At 44.6% G+C, this 24,079-nt stretch overlaps 1 protein-coding gene across 4 annotated transcripts in view; it reads right to left on the reverse strand.

Moving 5' to 3' along the window:
* Positions 1–3,374: 3,374 nt before the first annotated feature.
* Positions 3,375–24,079, reverse strand: part of bicd1a (bicaudal D homolog 1a) — a 114,170-nt gene continuing 93,465 nt past the window's right edge. Inside the window, exons 2-9 of one of the 4 annotated variants that reach the window (XM_014147939.2) lie at positions 20,058–20,270; positions 15,083–15,235; positions 13,176–13,655; positions 9,579–10,742; positions 9,123–9,274; positions 8,669–8,882; positions 4,829–4,914; positions 3,375–4,010 (exon numbers count right to left, since the gene is read on the reverse strand). In XM_014147939.2, the coding sequence (XP_014003414.1) occupies positions 3,908–4,010; positions 4,829–4,914; positions 8,669–8,882; positions 9,123–9,274; positions 9,579–10,742; positions 13,176–13,655; positions 15,083–15,235; positions 20,058–20,270 (2,565 nt within the window). In that variant the 3' untranslated portion in view covers positions 3,375–3,907. Of the gene's footprint in view, positions 4,011–4,828; positions 4,915–7,893; positions 8,883–9,122; positions 9,275–9,578; positions 10,743–13,175; positions 13,656–15,082; positions 15,236–20,057; positions 20,271–24,079 lie in introns of those variants that run through there. The other 3 variants (XM_014147940.2, XM_014147941.2, XM_014147937.2) reach the window with 3 other exon arrangements.

The raw sequence follows: 24,079 nt of genomic DNA on the forward strand, positions 1-24,079 counted from the left end.
TACACTGTTTTAAGCGCAGTAAGAAATATTAACAAGACAACCCAAAACAGTATATTGCTGTCTTTCTGTCCCTTTATCTTTATCGGTTTGGGTTTCTAAACCTCAGTTAAGATTCCAGGGCACTGCATCAGGGGAGTAGGAGCAACTGACAATTGGGGGGGACACATTTTGCTATAGGGGCATGCCCTCTAAAAAAAAAACAAGGTTTTAAATGTTCACTTCAAGTAACTTTTGAGAAATCTTAACTTAGAAATGGGCAAATTTACAAGGCCAAGGGGGGTCTTGCAGACGGCACTTCGTACAGTCCAACCAGTCATAGGGCCATGGCCATTCATACTATACTGAATACCAGTGTGATTGTTAAATTAAACAACCATTTTGTACTCTTTCTTGGCTACTGTATGATTAATTTCCTAGTATTTTTCTCACTTCCCCTATGTCAGGTTGTTACTACTGCTGCTCTACATACTGTATGGTTTGAAACTTAATGTAATATGTTCAACTTATAATACAGTTATTATACTGTAATAATAACCAGCATAATACAAAAAAAAGGTAGGCGTGAAAGGTCAAACTTAAATAAATCAATCTCCACTCTACACAATTATCAACAATAAAACATCACAGCTGCCTCTCACCTGCATAAAGATAACACATGCAATACACCCTCTAGACTTAAGATGCTATCATTTCATCAATCATATAAGATAATTGAGATTCATTCACACTATGACAGATCATCAATCTAGGAGCTCTACTGGCTTGGAGAGGTACTTCAAACTATCTTACCTGTTGGTTTGTTGCTTCTCGTTCTCTTTCCCTCTCTGCCTGTCTGTCTGTGCATGGCTGTCACTCCCCTGCCATGATCATAATAGCACCATACAACGTCTTAACATATGGAACAGTCCTTTATGACCCATAATCACTGTGATGAAGTTAAAGACAACTAAGCTGGAACAACTCAAATTTGCCAGCTAGTTTTCCAGGGGTGGTGTGCGTGCAGTTGCCAAGAACTTTACTTACAGTCCTTTGCTCTCCTTTGAACAAAACTCCCAAGTCCTCTTTTTTCTCTCATCTTGATTGCTGGCACATTGCTACCTTGCTGACCCTATCATGAAGACTAAGACAGTGATTGTGCAAGTAATTCTGTAGCTAGCAAGTATTCTTGGCTTCACGTTCCAAGCAGCGGATGCCTTTTAAAAATAAAAGTTCCTCAACTTTGTTTGGGGGGGGGGGCATGTTACCGGCTTCTAACACTGCCCTCTGTATCACAGTCTTCCACTGATAAAGTTAACCTGTAAGAGAACCAAGGCAGTAGCGTAAATGTTTCTCCATAGATTGACACCAGTCGTACACTAGACTAGCTTTGGACCTTACTCTTGTGTTCCTGACTTGTTGCACCCTCGACAACTACTATGATTATTATTATTTGACCATGCTGGTCATTTATGAACATTTGAACATCTTGGCCATGTGCTGTTATAAGAAGGGCTATATAAATAAATTTGGTTTGATTTGACCTCACACATTTTTTTCATACTCTACTGTTCCACCGAGGGGTTTTAGAATAAAAAGAAGTGATTCCACAAACATAGACAGAAATCAAATCAATGTAAACATGTATACAGTACAGAAGTAGCATACCCATTCTCCACTGCAATTGAACATGCTTTCACCTGTACTTATTGTGTGGATTCTAAGGGTGAATGTCCTTTATGGCTACTATACACATCTTACCAGAATACCAGAATCCACCCATATGTTGTGATTCAATTAATGTAGAACTGTAAGAAAAATCTGTCTCAATGCCTCTGGCTCACATCCATAAGACACTAGATGTTCAGATTGCCCCTCAATAAACCTGATTAGTCAAACATAAGACATAATCATTATTTGATTTAAAAGAGAGAGAGAGAGAATGTGAATCAGGTAAATGAATCAGACAGTTTGGTTCTAGGCTCACCTTGAATTAATGTTTCAACAAAGAAAAACAATGTCTGTTTCACCAGATCACCAAACCTCAATGCAAATGTATCTGAAGGTGTTGGGATGACTCACAAAACACACCCAATATCCTGGAAGCCTTTGGGATTTATCCCTGTTTTCATTTAGCTGGTTAGTGTGACGTTATTACATCCGGCAGAGTAGAGATATTTATGGCTCTGTTAACCGGAAGAGAAATGCCTGGACAGAGATCTCACCACAGTCATTGGATCTGACAGAGCATCCAACCAAATATAAACGAAGTCATGTACAGTGTTATTGCTTCAATGGATAGTCCTAATTGTGCTTGTAAAGAAGGATGTTTGGAGGAGAGAGTAGCTTACCTTTTGTTTGAACCTATTTAGTCCATACCCCGTTAAAATGCCCCAGCATGAGATTTAATTACTGTCATTTCTTTTGGGTTAGACAGAGTGAAAACAAGCGATCCCTTATAAATAAACAACATGAAGCTTAAGACGAGCTAATTCGAATGTCCTTCGACAGAAACATGGGGAAATGTGTTATCTGAACTGTCTAAAAACAAAACCGAGGGTTGTCATGTCACACATGTCATGGTCAAGTCAAGTGAACCTGTGCAATTCAAAAGGGCCACATCCAGGCCTACAGACCTAGACCTCACTTCCTCATCTCCTACCTTAGTCTCGGAGTCTCTATGTCAAGTACGATCTCAACTACATGACAAACATAACCAATCACCTCAGCAGTAACAGCAGTAAAAAAAATAATAATAAATAAAGTAAAAAATATAATCTTTATGCCTTGCAGGAAAGTTGTATAAAAACAAGCATCTCAAGTGTAGTTACGTTAGATTGGTCGTTGAAATCAAGAACGCCCATCTCATCAAACATTATCCTTGTAATGCAATATCACTTCCTTTCAATTTTTAACACGACCATGTAGAAAAGACAGAACCACTTACACATGTAGAGATTATGCTTACAAACAAATGCGTTTACGTCTAATATTCTGTCTAGTCTGTTAGGCAAGTTTGTAACTTGAAAATAAGGGAGAGCCGCACACTCTAGGAGCTCAGATGCAAAAATGTAATATCCAACGTTTCAACAGCCAAGCTGTGTTGAAACGTTGGATATTACATTTTTGCATCTGAGCTCCTAGAGTGTGCGGCTCTCCCTTATTTTCAAGTTTTCTACTCCGCTAGCCAGCACCTCGCCTTAATAGGTGTGCGTTTCTTTTTCTTCTAGGCAAGTTTGTAAGCCTTTCACGTCACCAAAAGGAAACGTTGTTATTGACGGAACATGTTTGGCTACACTTGTAGGATATAGACCATCCAAAACCTTGTTATATTCAATTGGGAAAGAGGTTTTTGTTCTATCGATTTTTTTCTTTTTTTAAAGATTGCAATAAGGACATAACAGCCATAGTTTAATGAATGTGAGCTAAATCAATCCTCATTATTTAAGTCCAAGTACCACAGCAATAATACACATCTTGAATTCCAGTTTCAAAGAATGACCAACAAACAATCAGACGATATCACATGAAAATTCAAATGAATAAATGGATGAACAGACACAAATCAATAAATAATCAGTTAAATAGATAAGTCAGCTAAATAGATAATAAATAATCATATAGATACAGGACATTGTTTAAGTCAATTTGTCACTCTGGTGTTTGCACTGCTGTCCGGTCCTCCAGTCTCTCTCTTGTGGACTGGATGTGATGTTATTCCAGCCCAACCAATGAGGAGTAGTGCATCCCGAACTTGCTCTGTAACCTCACCAACCGGGAGAAAGTGTAGTCTGTGGAGGAGGGGCTTGCTGAGGGGACACAAAGACTAGGCACCAGGATGGGGTGCCAAGTTGAGGGAGATGGGAGACAGGTGTCCTTAGTTCTGTGTGCGTCCGTGAGGGCCGGGTCCATGGGTGTGGGTGCTCGAATCCTAGGGGCCTTGGGGGTGAGGCTGCTGGGCCATTGAGGGGAACCTGCTGGAGAAGGTTGGTGTCTGGTCCTCCTGGAGGGCCGTCACAATGTTAGGACTCGGACTGCAAGGAAGACGGGAGGGAGAAGAGAAAAGAGCAAGAGAGGAGTGGAGAACAGGGAAAAAAGTAAAAAGGACATGTATGGTGCTATAAAGTGCTCAGAAATTAACAAACAAACAAATGGGAGGGACAAAACTGTTCCCAAAAACAACAGAGATGGAAATTGTTCAAATTTCAGGAGAGGGGAAGCACATTAAAATATTTGGGGAGGAGAGTTGACTTGCTCAAACAACACTATGACCAAGAGAAGGAATAGTAGACAGGACATCAGTTACTTATATGCCTGTAGGGATGATTCAGAGGCAATGAGGTCTACTGTATGGGTGGGTTGTAGGGGGCTGGTTTCGGATTGTAGTGAGATGAACTGAGTTAGTTCTGTAGGAAATTGATCTAAGTAGAATTAGATGATCTGCGTTAAGTAGACGAAGCAGAGTATTACTGGTGCTAACACTAATTATAGCCCTTATCCTAAGTAATACAGTTTCTGTGTAACCGTGTCATAAACACCAACGCCTCACCCTTTTACTCTATGTGCTGTGAGTCAGAGTAAAAATACACAAGTCTTTACGCCTTAATGACTTTCTTAAGCTCAGGCTTCTGTGTGTGTGACTAGATGCCTGTTATGTAATGTGTTTGATCAAACAAGTACAGTATAGTAGTGTGAGTATGAATTAATGTCTGTGTCTTAAGAACCAGCCGTGCGGGGCATGCCGTGCGGGGCATGCCGTGCGTATCCTGCAGGCCCAAGTCACAAGGAGTGTGAGTGAGAGAAGCGGAAAGAGACAGGAGGAGATGTAGAGCTCAGGCCTCTAGGACGTTACCTGCGGACTAGGGAGACTCTCCTAAGTTGTGGGGAGAGTGGCGATACTGAGGCAGAGGAAGCAGGCTGCTGACAATCTACAAGAAACTGATAAATTAGACAGATATACAGAGTGGTGACGGTCAGGGTTAGTGGGACAGACAAAGATATGGGTGCACAAGACAGGAGGAAAGACTTGTAAGGGACAGAGAGACACACTGGCCTCATCATGTAATAACTCAACATGTCCGAGGAGAGGACGTCAGTCATGAAACCTTTTGCTCTTTCAGAGTATAACATTAGAGCATGATGGTGTAGTAATTATGCTTTTAGTAATCATGCTTGTAATCACTTTCATTTTACTGGAATATCACATTCTGTAAGTTAATATCTTACTGTAAACAGTTAATTCGAGTTAATACAATCTATGCACTCTTAAGTTTTTTATTATGATTTATTTGCCTAGAAAGTAAATGATTAATTCTTTCTACAGTCTGACTGACATACCACAGTAGTTAATATTGTGTGAGAGAAGTTGTTTATGTTTCTATGAGAGAGAGAGAGAGAAAGAGAAAGAGTCAGAGAGAGAGATAGAGGGAGAAAGAGAGCTCTCTGTTCCATTTTCCAAGGCCAATAAAGTACTTGTGTATCACTGAAAGACTGCTCGTTATTCAAAACCAGCCTCATCTGACCCAACTGACAAGGCATTCCTCTGTCCATCGTTCCAGGTGGATGGACAGCACTACTAAGGGGAAAAACACAGACACACATAGAACATTTACGCACAGTTTCAAATCCAGTACTGTAGTTTTCTGTGCTGCACCAAAAAGAGACATACAAACAAACAAAAACCGAATGGCGACTGTCACACTGAGCAATTAACTGCTGCTCATGTAAGCCTATGGGCTAAAAATGAAGCAGCATATACACAATTGTAACACATTAATGAATGAATGACCCTGCAGTCTTGGGTTCCTTATTTTATAGAGTCAAAGTGCAACCCATGTTATCCTATAGGGATTGGACCTGAATGTACATCGACATTCTTCACCTCAGATTGTGTCTATAAAAACATTTGACCATTGTAGTAGCCAAAAGCCAATAACCACAGAGAGGTCAGTGTAATTTAACTTGTTATCCAAGGTAGGGACATGAGGGCCAAACAGCATTTGACAGGAATGACTCATTGGGAATTGTTAAGACACTTCCATCTGCTGGCACTACATGGCATGTGCATAGGGTTGCTTTGAACTGCTTTTATTTTCAGGGTGTTCTTTTCAGGGTGTTATTTTCAGGGTGTTCTTTTCAGGATGCTTTATCAGTGTAGTAGGTCTGGGTAGGTGGTTAGAGTGTCACAGAGAGGAGATCACACTGGTTTCCATGCTGCTCTGAATGGTATATCTGCATATAAACCATATATACTTCCTATTGGATCTGACTGATCAAAGTCACATGCATGCCACAACAAAAAGCTATCAACATTGACAGAAAAAGCATCATAGATCGATCACTCAGTTTCTCTCTCTCTCACACACACACACACACACACACACACACACACACACACACACACACACACACACACACACACACACACACACACACACACACACACACACACACTTGGTTTTCTATATTAATAATAGACTCTAAGGACACAATGAAGTCAAGCTATAGTATTCTGTACGTATTATAGTGTATAGAAGGGGCAATTGATTGTGGAACTGAATAGGGCTGTGAAATCAGGTAGAGCTTGTTTAGCCAGTCCATCTCTGTAGACTTGTGAAAGGGATTTCTGTCAAATGCTTTTTGCTCCAGATTTGATGACAATTCAAGATTCATGTTATTATCATGGCTTGAACATGTTAATCAACCATGGGGAATGCAAACTAGAATGATTCCTTAAAATCATAGACGCAGTAAAGGAGTCAATGTTGACCAGATTGGCCCACATTCAACAAATCTGATTTAACAAAGTGGATATTCGTCAAATCCGTCATGATTTATGTATTGTAACAGCCCACAATGTGGTTACTTAAGTCCAATTTGGATATATTTGGCTGTTTTTGCTGCATAACATGTAGAAGTTGTCCCTCTTCAGGTTTAGAAGAAGTGACTGCTAAATGCTAACTCCCGTTTGTATGAGCTCGTAGCATACATGTAGCTATCATACAGAAATCGTTGATGTCAGTCAACGCTGTTTTTAACTGTAACGCAGTTGATTGGTAACGATGACATGTGTTGGGGTTGACATCCATACAAGCATTATACTCCGATTTTTACCTCAACATAGTGTGAAATACAATGAGGAGACCCTGGATCTTTCCCCACGCGTTTTCCATGGCAATTCCATTGTTTTGGTCAAGTTCCATTGACCTCTTTACCGCATCTATTTTGATGACCTGAATTATAATATGATTTGCAGAGTCATCAAAATTGTTTCATTTATAGACTGTGTCAGAGAGGTACTGTAAGGCAGCCTACATAGTAAAGAAGCCTACCATAGAGGAATAGATACGGTGCCTTTCTCTGCTATACAAACAAAGATTCCAACAAGGTTTTATATTTTCTGTGCCAAACATTCATAGGGATAGATAGACCAGAGATAAGCGACTTTGATGGGGGCGCGGGCCCGAGTTGCTTGCGGGTCTGCATTCCCTGGGATAGACTGAGGAATTCCAATAGATATTAGTGTATGTGTTTCAACTGTGTAAATCATCCACTGGGTGGCGCCCAATGAGACCCACAGAACAGAGTCACAGTGTAGCTCTGTGCAGTTTATGGATGGTTGGAAAAAGCAATGCGTATATTGACTACAAACAGACTTTGATTATACAAAGTGAAAAGTTAACATAGGCAATGACAACAACAGGCGAATTCAATTGCCTAACAATGAAAAATAGTGGACAATAATTAGGTTGTATGATATGAGGACTAGGCTACAGCACTTCACTTCTACACTAAAAGCTTACAGTTTATGTGCCAAGAGAGGAAATAAACAATTATGTTATACGGAATCAAATATCCCCAAAATGTAGAAGTATCCTTCACTCCATCTTAGCTCATTAAACATAACAAATCCCCAGAAAAGTTACTAAAACTCAACTTTATTTGTCATAGAAATGTCACATTTACTGGTATATTTCTAACATATATTTCATTTCTTCCCTAAATCCCTTCATTTACAGAAATGAGCACAAAACTATAAACAGACTTGAGTATTGTCTGCAGATGGAACAAGCTGTGTTGGGGTCCTTCTCATAGCCAATTCCTGAGAAGAATGTCACAGTACTGCATAGTCATAGGTCAAGCCAGACACTGGAAACAGGAAACCAGTCTGTCCTCCTCTCTGTGTCCCACCCACCCCCTTGGACTAGGGCTAGGGCATCTTGGAACTGTAGGCGTGAGGGACTGGGTTGCTGGGAGATGTGACCAGAGCAGAGGGGCGAGGCGCGTCTTTTTGGGTACGAGTTCTCACCGACCCCGGCGACAAGTGTTGCCAAGTCTTAGGAATGGGTGAGCGGTAAGGAGACACGGGGGCGGAGCTAGGAGAGTGCGGACTGGAGTCTCGACTGTTAACGAGTCGACAGCACTCTAAACTCAGCGACTCTGGGTCAATGATGAAGGTCTGAGTGCCCAGGGACCACTGGGGGTGACCCAGGGGAGGCAGAGAGGAGACCAGGGATGAGGTCTGGGAAGTGCCTCCGTCTGAGGCCGACCAGGGGTTGGAGGACTGGGGCAGCTCCAGGGAGGGAGGGCTACAGAGGGTCAGGGAGGTGTTGAAGGGGTGGGAGCTGGTGGAATAAGGGCTGTGTATCATGGTGGGGCTGGGGGGAGCTGTGAGGGCGGCTCTTCGACTTACTTTGTGTGGGCTGCTCTTGATCTTGGGCACCTTGGCGCCGCGGCCGCGGTCCCGGGTCTGCTCGTGGTCAAACTCCAGGTCCTCCAGACGCTGGGTCAGGGCCAGCTTCTGTTGGATGGCCATCCGGAGCAGGGAGTTCAGGGTCTTCTTCTCATCCTCCGCTGCAGCCAGCTGTCTCTGCATCTCATCCAGCTGAGTCACATACTCATCACACCTAGGAGAGAGAGAGAGAGAGAGAGAGAGAGAGAGAGAGAGAGAGAGAGAGAGAGAGAGAGAGAGAGAGAGAGAGAGAGAGAGACGACACTAAGTCAATAAACTAAGAAACACCCTTGTCTAAGCCGTGGAATGCACTCTCAAAACAGTGAGATTTACCAGAGGTTAAACTCATCGTCTTTGCACAGTCTTACACATCGGTGTTGTAACTGGCTGCATGAGATCCCAGAATGCCACTCACCTGGTGGCGAACATGGCCCTGAGAGAGGAGAAGGTGGCGGCGTCCTCCTTCAGAGCCTTCAGCTCGTTCCTCAGCTTCATCATGGTCTCTGTCACCATGCACTTCTCATTCTCATACTTGCTCTTTAGATTAGCCAGCGCCCCCTCTGCAGTCTGGAATAGAGAGTGGGGTCAGGGTTAATTGTGTAGTTACTTTCATGTTATCAGATTATAAACGGTGTATATTAGCCACTTTATATCGCCAACAAAAAATAGGGCAAACCTAATGCAATATGCAAAGGAACACTGATCAAACCTGTTGGATAATGCTGAGAACAGTGTGATGACTTTCCCAGGTACTCAGCCCTAGCCTAGTCCCAGATCTGTTTGTGCTGTCGCCAAACTCCTACGGTCATTGGCGAGACAGCACAAACAAATCTGGAACTAGGCTAGGTACTCTGTTCTCTGCTCTTCTCACCTGTTTGTTGGCTTTGAGCACCAGCCTGAGCGTGGCAATCTGCTCCCTCTTGGTGCTGAGGAGGGACTTGAGCTTGAGGATTTCCTCCATGCAGGCCTCCTTGTCCTTGTCGAACAAGGGGGCCAGCTCTCGGGCGGCTGCCCTCTGTCGAGACAGCTGGAGGGAGCGGTCCACGGCCCTCTGCAGGTGTTTGATCTGGTCCTTGATGATGGCGTTCAGGTTGTAGATGTTCATGGGCTCCTTACGCAGGTCTCCGCCTGCCTCGGGAGGGACGGAAGAGGAGGAGGGAGAGCCGTTGGAGCTGTTGATGACCGGGGAGCCAATGGGGGTGCGGGTGGGGTTCCCCTGACTGCCTGTTGCTGGGGACTCCCTCCCTGTTGTCCCGTTGTCCCCACTGGGGGGGTCTTTGGAGGGTGAGTCCATGGGGCTCCGGGGGGACTCTGAGAGCCCGGCGTTCACGGCGGCGAGGCGTCTAGCCAGGCGGGGGGAGAGTAGTGCCCGGGGGTCCTCGGAGCCCTTGAGGCTGCCGCTGCGGGTGTTGCGGCTCTGGCGGTAGTAGTCCAGCATGACGCGGTTGGGCGTCTCATTGTTGCAGAGACACACGTGGTGGTAGAGCTGGGCCAGCTCCTCGCTGAATGTCACCAGCTCGTCCTGCGCCGTGTTCAGCATGCCGTGGCTCTCCGTGGCCACGCCCGTCGCCGCCTGTAGTTCCGCCTCCAAACGCGCCACCTTATCACAGGCCTCGCGGCAGCTCTTCTCCAGCCGGTTGACCTGCTCGTCCAGAGCTTGGACCTTCCCATCGCTGCTGCTCCACTCCTCCCCCTGGCCCTCCACACAATGGTTAGATTTCTCCTTCAGAGCTTTTAGCTCCGCCTTTAGGTCGATCACCTCGGTTACCGCCACCTTGTACTTACACTCCAGAATCTCCATCCCGTGGATGTTCACCACGTAGTCGTGGCGACCGGGCGCGGGCAACCCGTCGTGCGTCTCGGACTCCTGGGCGTCGGCCATCTCCTTGTCACTGTGGAGGCGCTTCATAGCGTTGACTCGCTCGGTGAGGCGGTGGACACACTCGTGCTGCTCTGTCAGGGCGCCCTGCGTGTGCTGCAGCTGGGTCTGGGCCTCCTGCAGGTTCATGAGGAGGCTGGACTTCTCACGCTCCACCTAGAGGTCGGGAGGACATACTGCAGGGTGAGGACCACTCAGACCATACCAGCATTACCACAGACACAAAGTTCTGAGGTTCACTTAACAGTGTGCTTCACTAAGTTCAGGAACAGTACGGTCAATTAAAAACTCACAACACTGAATGATAGTGTATAAACGGTCAGGTCCATTATACTGAAAGAGAGTCGCGGAAATACTGATGTCATTGCACTTCCTAGGTACAGTACAAGGCTGTTGAGGCATATGGCAGTGAAGTACGATGTATCACAGCTTGCTTGTCACAGATTAAGCATAACCCCCCTGCATGAGATTCCAGTAATTGAACTCAAGTGCTGTTTAATGTCTTTTTGGTCAGAGGAGCGTGTCAGTCATCCAGTCCACCCTGTGCTGAGGCTTTGAAACCTTATTGATCCCCAATGGGAGGATGCCCAGGGAAACAAATGTCAATGGGTTCAGCAGTACAGTACCTACTAGCTAGTCCAATAAATAACCCTGTCTGACTATTGTGTGTGTGTGTGTAGGATGTACACTTTACAGACAGAGATAAAGAGAAATCACAACACAGGCAAAGCACAATCTGTAGGTCCATTCATAGCATTTATCCATTGATCTGTATGCAGTCATGGCATCAGATCTTTCATTTTTCACCCATAGACTGTAGACTGTAGACTAAAACACATGCATCTCAGTGGATATTGTAAGGAATAATTAACAAACCACTTTTATACCATACTTTTATGACAAATGTTTATATTGTATTTTACATGTCTGCTATCTGAGATAAATTGAGTAAATCTAATGTAATGCTTGATGGAAACAGATCTAAATTACAACACAGTGAGGATAACAAATTAAAACCGCCCTCTCCTGAAAGCAATTAAGAGCCTGGTGTTGTTTACTTCAGGGACTTAATGGAACCTTGATTAATCCAAGAGGGGACATCCATTTGAAGACAAATTCAAACTTCTAGTGATACATTTTGCATCCACAAATCATTCATTTCCCCATTGACCTCAGCAAGAGAAACAAGTGTGGACCTTGGCATAGATTCATAGTGTCTGGAACTCTATTAGAGGGATGAGACACCATTCATCCATGAGAAATTCCATCATTTGGTGTTTTGTTGGTGGTGGTGGAAAACGCTGTCTCAGGCGCCGCTCCAGAATCTCCCATAAGTGTTCAATTGGGTTGAGATCTGTTAACTGAGAGGCGCACGAGCACACACACGCACGCACGCACACACACACACCTATTCTTCTTTGAGACCCCTCTTTCAAAGTCACTTAGATCTCTTGTTCTAGCCATGGTAGCCTAAATAATGGGCAACTGGGCATTTTTATACAAGACCCTAAGCATTATGGGATGTTAATTGCTTTATTAACCACACCTGTATGTAAGTACCTGCTTTCAATCTACGTTGTATCTCTCATTTACTCACGTGTTTCCTTTATTTTGGCAGTTACCTGTATGTACTGTATGTACAGCATGTGTGTGTTGTCCTGTGTATCCTCCCTGTGCATATGTGTGTTGTCCCTCTGTGTTCTCTCCTTTCCCTGTGAGGGATTCTCTAAGGAGCGTAGTAGTACTGCTCTGTCCCAGCAGCCCGTCTCTCTCCCTCCTCTGGATCCGCTGCCCTGCTCGGTCTGACACTAATCGCCCTGACAGGCCTCCCCACGGCAGACGCCGTACACTCCTCCACGCCACCGCTCTGCCGTTCTACTTTCCCCTGTCTGCCAACATCCCTACATGTCCCCAAAATCTGCCAAATGAGCCCCAATGGCCCTCTTGAGACGGAAGACTACAGAAAGACCAAAACAGCTCTGAAACTAGTCATTGGTAAATCATACGGAGCGTGGTCACAGACTTATGGTCTGCTAGATAATAAAAGATGGACGACATCTGACAGGCTTTTTTTGTTGTTGTCTTGTTCTCAAAATGTCACCACCTTGTGATTGGTTGGCTGCTGCCTGCAGTAGTGTGATGAAAGAGGCAGGTGGTTCGGTTGTCTAATCTGAATGCCGACACTCCCATTCCCTAATGAAATGTGCTGTGGACAGAGGGGGTCCATAACCATGCTCTAACGCATTAGGTGTGCAGGCCAAATCGCTGGTTTTGTCTCTCTAAGTAAACCACATTGATGTGCTCAGAGCAAATGAGGAAGGTGGTCGGATGGAAGGGATTAAAAGACTCCCTGGTAACAACAAAGACCTAGGTACAACCTCCCAAGGACATTCACGTAGTGTCACAACAATCACCCAGCCTGGTGCAAGATCTGCTTGGGCTGTCTGGCCAACTCCTATGGTCATTTTTACCTGACAACGACCATAAGAGGTGGCAAGACAGCACAAACAGATCTGGGACCAGGCTAACAATCACTCAGACAAAGTAGTGAGAAGAACCCACTATGATTCAGCTAGACTAGAGACCCACCTGAAGGAGCTGCTGTTTGAGTTTCTGTATCTCAGACAGGTTGAGCTCGCTGAAGAGGTCTGACACAGGACCGTGCAGCCCTTCCCCCTTCCTGGGCAGCCGGTAGTCGCCATTCACCTTAACCAGTCCCAGGTGGCCGTTACAGTCGCTATTGCTATCCTCCTTCCCATTGGTGCCATTGGGCATGGCTGTACCATTACTCCCGACCTCTTCTGTGGCAAACTTGAGCCCGTCGACCGTGGCGGTGAGAGCCAGGTGGGCTCCGGCCCCGTATACACTGTCGCTGAGGGTGATGTGGTGGGCCAGCTCCTTCCTCAGGCTGTTCTTCTGCTCCCTCTCGATCTTCAGGGCATCCAGGGCCTCCTCTAGCTGGGACTGAGAGATGTCCTTCAGACGCAGAGCATCCTCCAGCTGGCTGTTCAGCAGCACCGTCTCCTCCTCCAGAACCTTGATCTCATGCTTCAGACCCTCATACTCCACCTGGGGGAGACGGGGAGCAGGGGACAGACAGAGCACAGGAGGAAAAGGGACACACAGATAGAGAACACACAGACAGAAAGGACACAGATAGAGAACACACAGACAGAAAGGACACAGATAGAGAACACACAGACAGAAAGGACACAGATAGAGAACACACAGACAGAAAGGACACAGATAAAGAACACAGACAGAAAGGACACACATAGAGAACACACAGACAGAAAGGACACAGATAGAGAACACACAGATAGAAAGGACACAGATAGAGAACACACATATAGAGAACACAGACAGAAAGGACACAGATAGAGAACACACAGATAGAAAGGACACAGATAGAGAACACACAGATAGAAATGACACAGATAGAGAACACACAGACAGAAAGGACACAGATAGAGAACACACAGACAGAAAGGACACAGATAGAGAACACACAGACAGAAAGGACACAGATATAGAACACACAGACAGAAAGAACACAGATGGATGACACACAGACAGAACGGACACAGACAGATGACACACAGACAGAAAGGACACAGATGGATGACACACAGACAGACAGGACACAGATAGATGACACACAGACAGAAAGGACACAGATAGATGACACACAGACAGACAGGACACAGATAGATGACACACAGACAGGAATGACACAGATGGATGACAGGGATAATAAGTCATATACATTGTTAGTAGTTTTAAAGCCACAATCAGCAGATCAAACACTAACCAATCGTTATCCCCACCCCCGTTTCAGTAAAAAGCTGAGGGATATGTAGCCACTCTCAAATTCATAGCCAGAGCTATGGATGCAATGACTGACCATCCATGATATCAAATTCACTGTTTTAACCAGGTTTTGAGGCTATAAAGAGTTTGTTAACAAACATTGTAGTAAAACAAGTTTATATTCTGGGTTCTTATGGAGTGTGACAGTTGAACTGAGCTCATGAGGCATTTATAGGTTATATTCCTCAAGAATCAATGGATATATATATCATTAATTTATATGTCAAAATAGATGTAGCAACTGCTGATTGCCTCTTTAAGGTCAGACAATAAGGAACTTGGATGAGTTGATTCAACATTTGAGTAACATAATTTGCTATGACTGTGTATGAGTCATTTTTAAGATGTATTGATGACTGTGCAAGGTAAACAATAACGGTAATGGCTGAGAGACAGGCGTGGCTGTCTGTACTGTGTGTGCACTAAACCATAACAGTAATGACTGAGAGACAGGCGTGGCTGTCTGTACTGTGTGTGCACTAAACCATAACAGTAATGACTGAGAGACAGGCGTGGCTGTCTGTACTGTGTGTGCACTAAACCATAACAGTAATGACTGAGAGACAGGCGTGGCTGTCTGTACTGTGTGTGCACTAAACCATAACAGTAATGGTGTTGATGCTGACCTGGTTCTGTTTGAGTGTGGACACTAGTTTCTGCAGGGTGATGTTCTCCTCCTCCAGCTCGGTGTAGTCCTGTAGGAGACGGGCCTCTCTGAATTTACACTCCCTGATCTCCTCCCTCATCCGGCTCCGCTGCAACTCCAGCATCTCATTACTCTAGGAGTAGAGAGGAGCGAGAGAAGGAAAGTGAGGCAAAGTCAGGTCCTAATCTGCAAACAGTTCAACACATCAAGTACAGTGAGGGGAAAAAGTATTTGATCCCCTGCTGATTTTGTACGTTTGCCCACTGACAAAGAACTGATCAGTCTATAATTTTAATGGTAGGTTTATTTGAACAGTGAGAGACAGAATAACAACAAAAATATCCAGAAAAACGCATGTCAAAAATGTTATAAATTGATTTGCATTTTAATGAGGGAAATAAGTATTTGACCCCCTCTCAATTAGAAAGATTTCTGGCTCCCAGGTGTCTTTTATATATGTCTCCATACCTTCAGGCTCTGATCAGGCCCTACACCCAAACAAGGGCACTGCGTTCATCCACCACTGGCCTGCTGGCCCCCCTACCTCTGAGGAAGCACACTTCCCGCTCAGCCCAGTCAAAACTGTTCGCTGCTCTGGCACCCCAATGGTGGAACAAGCTCCCTCACGACGCCAGGACAGCGGAGTCAATCACCACCTTCCGGAGACACCTGAAACCCCACCTCTTTAAGGAATACCTAGGATAGGATAAAGTAATCCTTCTAACCCCCCCCTTAAAAGATTTAGATGCACTATTGTAAAGTGGTTGTTCCACTGGATATCATAAGGTGAATGCACCATTTTGTAAGTCGCTCTGGATAAGAGCGTCTGCTAAATGACTTAAATGTAATGTAAATGTTTTATACAGGTAACAAGCTGAGATTAGGAGCACACTCTTAAAGGGAGTGCTCCTCATCTCAGCTTGTTACCTGTATAAAAGACACCTGTCCACAGAATCAATCAATCAATCAGATTCCAAACTCTCCACCATGGCCAAGACCAAAGTGCTCTCCAAGGATGTCAGGGACAAGATTGTAGACCTACACAAGGCTGGAATGGGCTACAAGACCATCGCCAAGCAGCTTGGTGAGAAGGTGACAACAGTTGGTGCGATTATTCGCAAATGGAAGAAACACAAAAGAACTCTCAATCTCCCTCGGCCTGGGGCTCCACGCAAGATCTCACCTCGTGGAGTTGCAATGATCATGAGAATGGTGAGGAATCAGCCCAGAACTACACAGGAGGATCTTGTCAATGATCTCAAGGCAGCTGGGACCATAGTCACCAAGAAAACAATTGGTAACACACTACGCCGTGAAGGACTGAAATCCTGCAGCGCCCGCAAGGTCCCCCTGCTCAAGAAAGCACATATACATGCCCGTCTGAAGTTTGCCAATGAACATCTGAATGATTCAGAGGACAACTGGATGAAAGTGTTGTGGTAAGATGAGACCAAAATGGAGCTCTTTGGCATCAACTCAACTCGCCGTGTTTGGAGGAGGAGGAATGCTGCCTATAACCCCAAGAACACCATCCCCACCGTCAAACATGGAGGTGGAAACATTATGCTTTGGGGGTGATTTTCTGCTAAGGGGACAGGACAACTTCACCGCATCAAAGGGACGATGGACGGGGCCATGTACCGTCAAATCTTGGGTGAGAACCTCCTTCCCTTAGCCAGGGCATTGACAATAGGTCGTGGATGGGTATTCCAGCATGACAATTACCCAAAACACACGGCCAAGGCAACAAAGGAGTGGCTCAAGAAGAAGCACATTAAGGTCCTGGAGTGGCCTAGCCAGTCTCCAGACCTTAATCCCATAGAAAATCTGTGGAGGGAGCTGAAGGTTCGAGTTGCCAAACGTCAGCCTCGAAACCTTAATGACTTGGAGAAGATCTGCAAAGAGGAGTGGGACAAAATCCCTCCTGAGATGTGTGCAAACCTGGTGGCCAACTACAAGAAACGTCTGACCTCTGTGATTGCCAACAAGGGTTTTGCCACCAAGTACTAAGTCATGTTTTGCAGAGGGGTCAAATACTTATTTCCCTCATTAAAATACAAATCATTTTATAACATTTTTGACATGCGTTTTACCATTAAAATTATAGACCGATCATTTCTTTGTCAGTGGGCAAACTTACAAAATCAGCAGGGGATCAAATACTTTTTCCCCTCACTGTACATACTGTAGAATCATTCACAAAACATGTTTAAATCACCTAGAATCGTTTGACTATGTGTAGATCCCCTGCTGGCCGGCAAACTACCGCATCTTTACTGGGCAGTTACAACATGACGTAATTACTGTATATTAACTACAGTATGAATGTCTATGTGTCGAAACATGAACTAAAACAGTCTGGCATGTGTCAGCACTACTTTGTCTCTGTGTTGGCACCATAGTATGTGAATCAGTGGCACTTTGCTGCATGTTCTGAAACTCCTGGATGCAGTAATATCAGATGCCTTTGTTCTACTAGATCTATAAGTCCAGTCCAGATACCTGGCCTCTTGTCTATCTTTAATGCACCAAATCTAAATAGGCCACGCACACGCACACAGTATCTCCTCTGTTGTGTTGATGATAATCAGACTGAGACTCTGTCAAACAAATTGCCCCCCCTTGAGTAAAAAGCAAAGATTCAGCACTCTCCTTGGCGGCAAGATCGTTTTTTGGGGGGGGCCAATCGCAGAGAACAGAGGCAGCAGCCATAGAGATCTGAACATGCTGTGGTGGATCAGATGATATATTAGGTGGGAGAAATTCTAGTAGTGACCCGAAAATGTCATAAATCTGGGGAATCGGTTACAAGTCGGGAAGATGAGCCTCAGCAGCGAAAGCTCCGCGTTTTCATATGGATGTCAACGCCAAGATTCACACAAAAAGAAGAAAAGAACACCACATAGATATCAGAGAACTTTATCTCCTCTTGTTATTCCTTCCAGAAGACAAACCACCCACCCACCTCGAGACACACTATACTCAACGCGATGCAGCACTTCCCCCTGTTGCTACCTCGAGGCAACTTACGAAGAAGACAATAGAATGGCAAAAATACATTTGGGAAAAACAGCTAATAAACTAACTCTGTGACATTACTGTTCATTGTATATGACCCCTGAGGGTTGCTAACGGTCAGTGTTCTCTCACTACATATTCGTCACAAAGCAGGGCATAAGGACTAAGTCCAGGGGGAGTACTGGCGAATGATCTACCAGTGAGGGTCTATAGAGGCTGGGGTCTATCAGAGGCTACTCCACACCACCACAGAATCAGGTCAAGGCCAGTGTACCGTCAAACACCGGCACAACACAGCCACAATGGTAAAGGACAACACCGTAGCCCATTCTACATCAGGGCCAGGATTCAGTTCAACAATGCAGGTTAACAACTAGCGACAGGCCAGACAGAGCTTATTCCGTTTACGAACCGTATAATACACAGAGCCTACTATTAACCTAGTCTTTATCCTTTAGCCTCCAAGCCTAGAAAAACAATTTCTTCACTGCCTTCCATTGGTTTTCCTAGATGCAAATACTGCTGATACAGAAGCTGTTTGGAATCTACATGAAAGCAGCTGATTAGACGCAGTTAGAGACAAATGAAGCCCCTTGTGTAGCTGCAGCATCTGTGTCCCGCATAAAAAAAAAAGGGACAGGCTTCTAATTGATATGCGCCGCACAGGCAAATGATGTCTAGACAGCAAGGCAACAGGCTAACCAACAGATCATCAAAGAGCCAAGGGCTGCCCTGGTCAGAGGAGGCAGAGACAGTGGATTTGCTTGATTAAACTAGGCACAGTAAAAACGGGAGGCTGAGGGGCCAGTCGTTTTAAAGAGCAACAGCCAGAATATCCTTTCATTCATTAGGAGGCTTTTCACAGGGCAGTACCAATGGTTTCTGGCCCAATTACATGTCTAGCCTATGTAATCTTTCAATATGTTTTAGACTTTGTTAATTGGCTATGTTATTTATAATCTTACACATCCGAGACAGATTATACTGAGCTTTCACAAAGATTTGAATCACAATAACTGGACTGACATTTCTGGAAAGCTTGGCATGATAAGCGGTCCCTGCCAACAGCGTGTGGAGCAGCTAATCTAACTAGTGAATGAACTGCTGCGGCTCCCAGGCTGGGAGGGTACAGTCTGCCCTGCGCTGTGTCTGCCCTGCGCTGTGTCTGCCCTGCGCTGTGTCTGCCCTGCGCTGTGTCTGCCCTGCGCTGTGTCTGCCCTGCGCTGTGTGATGGGAGAGCAGCCCGGCTCACTCGGGGACGCACATGTGCCGAGCTCAGGGCATTTCTCTTATTCCCTAGCTTAGCACAGGATTTGCCCTCCACAATAGGGTCGTGGCCGCAGCAGCGTCTGACCCCGGCCCAAACCCCTCTGCGACTGCTGACACGCACGTAACCCCCCTCCTCCCACCCCCCTCCCACCCCCCTCCCTCCCTCGCACACATACACCAACACACACAGGCATGCACCACGCACACACATAAGCATGTACGCTTACGCACACACACACACACACACACACACACACACACACACACACACACACACACACACACACACACACACACACACACACACACACACACACACACACACACACAAACACACAAACACTCTGCATGACCCCTATCCACTCTTCAGAGTGGCCCTGTGACCGCTACTGTATCTAACACAGAATTTGACACAAACAGCCCCACCAATAAAACAGATCAGTAGGGAAGAAATGAAGACAAGCAAGATGCACCTCATGTTAATCTACAAATCTAAATGTGGGACATTACAGCACCGGCTACAGGCTACATTGTGTATAGAAGATCATACTGCGGATTCACAGTAGCCCACAGTGTAAAAGTGAAACCACGCTCCAGCTCAAACTGTATTACAGCCTGACACTAGTCTGAGGTGTGAGTAAGTGACATCGGCGGTCAAAGGTCGCTACTTCGCTGTGCTCCTGCAGGACGGCGTTGAGCCTCTCGCTCTCGTTGGACGCGTTGGACGCCACCGAGCGGCTCAGCTTCAGCTCTGTCTGCATCTCCAGCAGCCGGCCCATGTAGTAGGCCTCCTTAGACGCTGACTCCTGCAGCAGTGACTCCTCGTTGCTCTCGCCGTCCTCCGCGACTTTACGCTGGTTGGAGTAGGCCTGGCCAAACGCCTGGGGAGACATAGAGGGAATAGATTAGAATAAAGAATAGATACAGTACTTGATTAGAACGTAAATTGGTCTTGGAGAGGCAGAGGGTTAGCCGCGGTTAAGTGCCTTGCTCAAGGGCACAATGGTAGTGGTAGTAATGATCTGAAACCAGCAGCACTCAAGTAGCCAGTTCAGTCCACACTTTTAATGGCAAAAAATCTTATACACTTTGGATATGGTTATGGAGAAGACTATGTCCCACCAGGGCCATTCTTATCACCTACAAGCTACAGGGTTGTCCCTCTTGGCATCAAGGGTATTGTGCGATGATATTTCAGCCCCTGTCTCAGATCAATAGACACAGTGTCCCCATTCTCCTGACACAGGTTTTCACACAGCGCTCCGAGCTGACTTGTCATGACAAAGGAATCCTGGCTTTATGCTTGATTGAGGTGATCACAGCAGTGATCAACAACAGCAGAAACCACTCAGCCAATGACCCCTGGATACCGGCCATGTTGGAAAGGTGGATCCTGTTCACACCTGTAAAGGCTACCTCTACAGCACCAGGGTTGCATTCATTAGGAACCAAACTGAAGGAAACAGACTGAAATAGAGAGGGATTACCTAGCCTTGTCCAATAAGAAATGCTCATTTTTATTTACGTTGCAAAGCGTTTCTGCACCTGTGCCCTAATGTATAGGCTACAATCTACAAGTAATATAGAAAATAATAAAGAAAACACTTCAGTAAATGAGGGATACAAAGTGTATTGAAAGCAGGTGCTTCCAAACAGGTGTGGTTCCTGAGCTATTAAGCAATTAACATCCCATCATGCTTAGGGTCATGTATAAAAATGCTGGGCAGGCCATTATTTTGGCTATGCCCCCATAGGATGCCCCCATCCACAGGGCACGAGAGGTCACTGAATGGTTTGATGAGCATGAAAACAATGTAAACCATATGCCATGGCTGTCTCAGTCATCAGATCTCAACCCAATTGAACACTTATGGGAGATTCTGGAGCGGCGCCTGAGACAGCGTTTTCCACCACCACCAACAAAACACCAAATTACGGAATCTTCTTGTGGATGAACGGTCTTGCATCTCTCCAATAGAGTTCCAGACACTTCTAGAATCTATGCCAAGGTGCATTGAAGCAGTTCTGGCTCGTGGTGGTCCAACGCCCTATTAAGACACTTTATGTTGGTGTTTCCTTTATTCTAAGCAGTTACCTATAGGTCCCATGAGATGAGAATGAACACTTTCTACTTATTTACATTATGGCTTATCTTCCCACAGAATCTATGTAATGCAAGGTCAAGTGTAGAAGATTAGAGTATGAAATGAGATTAGATGAGATTGTACTTTTTGTCTACTTGCACAGAAATGTTGCTTTGCAGGCTCCTACAGGCACAGGCACGCGCACACGCACGTGCACAGCTTCTGCGACACTCAATGGCTCACTGTATAGCACGCACCACCATATCCCCCAGCAGGTCTTAGCCAGAACATGTCTATGATGAGAGTTAGCACCTGAAGAGGCCTCAATGAAGGGCTTACTCTGAGACAAGACACCGTCTTTTAAGTACATTCTATAGGAGGTGCAGAGGAACTTTTAAATTGTGGTAAGACCGATATATGTCATGGTTCTTGGAAAGACTTAGTTATACATTCATTTATCATTTTTATGTATTCAGGGGATCATATTAATATGACTAAAAGAGGCCTGAGTATATCATGAAAAGCAAAAAAGAAATAACACAGGAAACGTGTATTGTAGTAGGCTATGCCCTGTGTGTGTGTGTGTTCAATTCATTTGAAGACAATTATAACATCACACTAAAGAAGCAAGTTAGAACATTTGAATGTGATAATATCACAATTGAATACAGGAACTTCAGCAGAATGTTTGAATTTAGAATATTGATAGGTACCAGTGTTGTTTTGGAACTGTTTTGGTGACAACAATTTGTGTTTTTTTTTATTTTTATGAGATTGTTTTCCAAAATGGTGGATAACATTTCTGAACGTATTTCAGAGGACATTGAAGTTGAATTTCAAAATCCAAAAAACAATGGTGAGAATCAAACAGTGTATTCTTAACATTTATTCCCAAGGTTCATGGCTTATGGCTTTTTTACCTTACGGTTTCTTTCTCTCTACAGTTTAACAGGATATTTTGGCATCTGTATGCTGTACTGGGAGCGCTGGTCATGCCAAATAGGGCTGTTTATCTCCCAGTACAGTCAGCACCTGCCAGACGGAGAAAAATGCTCTCTGGTCGGTATGCAGAACGTCGTGAGGCACAGAGCTCGGATTTTCACTAAACTGTCAGAGAAGCAGAAGCCTCGGTGGCCAGACAGCCCAGTAGAAAAACTAAGACTTCTAAGGAAGAGGAAGGCTGAATCTAAACATGAGATGGTACCCCCACGGGGCAGTGCAGGGTCTGACCTCAGAAGACCAGGAGGTGGCTGAGTTGACGGTAGCCGTGGCTCTCCTGTGTCGCCCCGATTGATACTGTGAATAGACTGTGCCCATAATTCAATCAAAGGATAAGATCATTATTACAGTATTTTAATACATTTGAATTTAACTGTAAAATTGTGATGACTGTTTTTTTATTGAGATTTCTTCATGGGAAATGAATATGTACATTTTCAAACATTTGTGTATTGTACATAAAAATATAACATTTAGTTGTATTGCTAGGTGACAGTACTAGTTGTGCATGTCTGAGAAACAGAGGTCTGGACAGAGAGTTGGCTCCTCTCAGATGTAATAGTCTCAGTACCACACTCCCTCAAAACCATACCCAGTTGGACGATTCCCCCAGAGAGCTTGAGATACTCATTCTGATTGGTCAATTAATAATTCAGGAACACTGTTTCCACCCAATCGTCATCATCTCTCCAACATTCCAGAAGAGGAATGAATCATTGATAAGATATAAGCCTTTATTACTTGTAATCATACTACCTTAAATTAACTTGTTTCTCAATGCACCATTTTTCTACCATACTTAATTACTAATTGATTTTTGAGTCAACATCACAACTCAAAGTGCTGAATAAGCAGCGTGCAGCATTCTGAGATGTATTTGTAGACATAGGTAATTTATTATGGTTAAATCCCTTGTGCTCCAGTGCAGATCTTAATGCAGGGAGAGCGCAATAGAGCATCATGTGGATGAAGTTAAAGCTCCCCAACAAAAGTTGTGTGTAACTACAATCTGATGATTTAGCAATTAAGTTACCAGGTTTGACCAGCTGTCATGGTTGATTGAGTTTGGCTATTCATGTGTGTGGAGGGGAATTGTGTCTGTGCATATACTGTACAGTGCCTTCGGAAAGTATTCAGATACCTTGACTTTTTCCACATTTTGTTACGTTACAGCCTTATTCTAAAATTGTTTTTAATTTTTTTGAAAAAAAAGGGAATACAGGTTTTTCGAAATTTTTGCAAATGTATAAAAATAAAAACAGAAATACCTTATTTACATAAGTATTCAGACCCTTTGCTATGAGACTAGACATTGAGCTCAGGTGCATCCTGTTTCCAATGACCATCTTTGATGTTTGTACAACTTAATTGAAGTTCACCTGTGGTAAATTCAATTGATTGTACAGGAAAGGCACATACCTATCTATATAAGGTCCTACAGTTGCCAGTGCATGTCAGAGCAAAAACCAAGCCATGAGGTTGAAGAAATTGTCCATAGAGCTCAGAGACAGGATTGTGTCGAGGCACAGATCTGGGGAAGGGTACCAAAAAATGTCTGCAGCATTGAAGAGTCCCCAAGAACACAGTGGCCTCCAACATTATTAAAT

Source organism: Salmo salar, chromosome ssa16 (genome assembly GCF_905237065.1).
Source record: "Salmo salar chromosome ssa16, Ssal_v3.1, whole genome shotgun sequence".
NCBI classification, from domain to species: domain Eukaryota; kingdom Metazoa; phylum Chordata; class Actinopteri; order Salmoniformes; family Salmonidae; genus Salmo; species Salmo salar.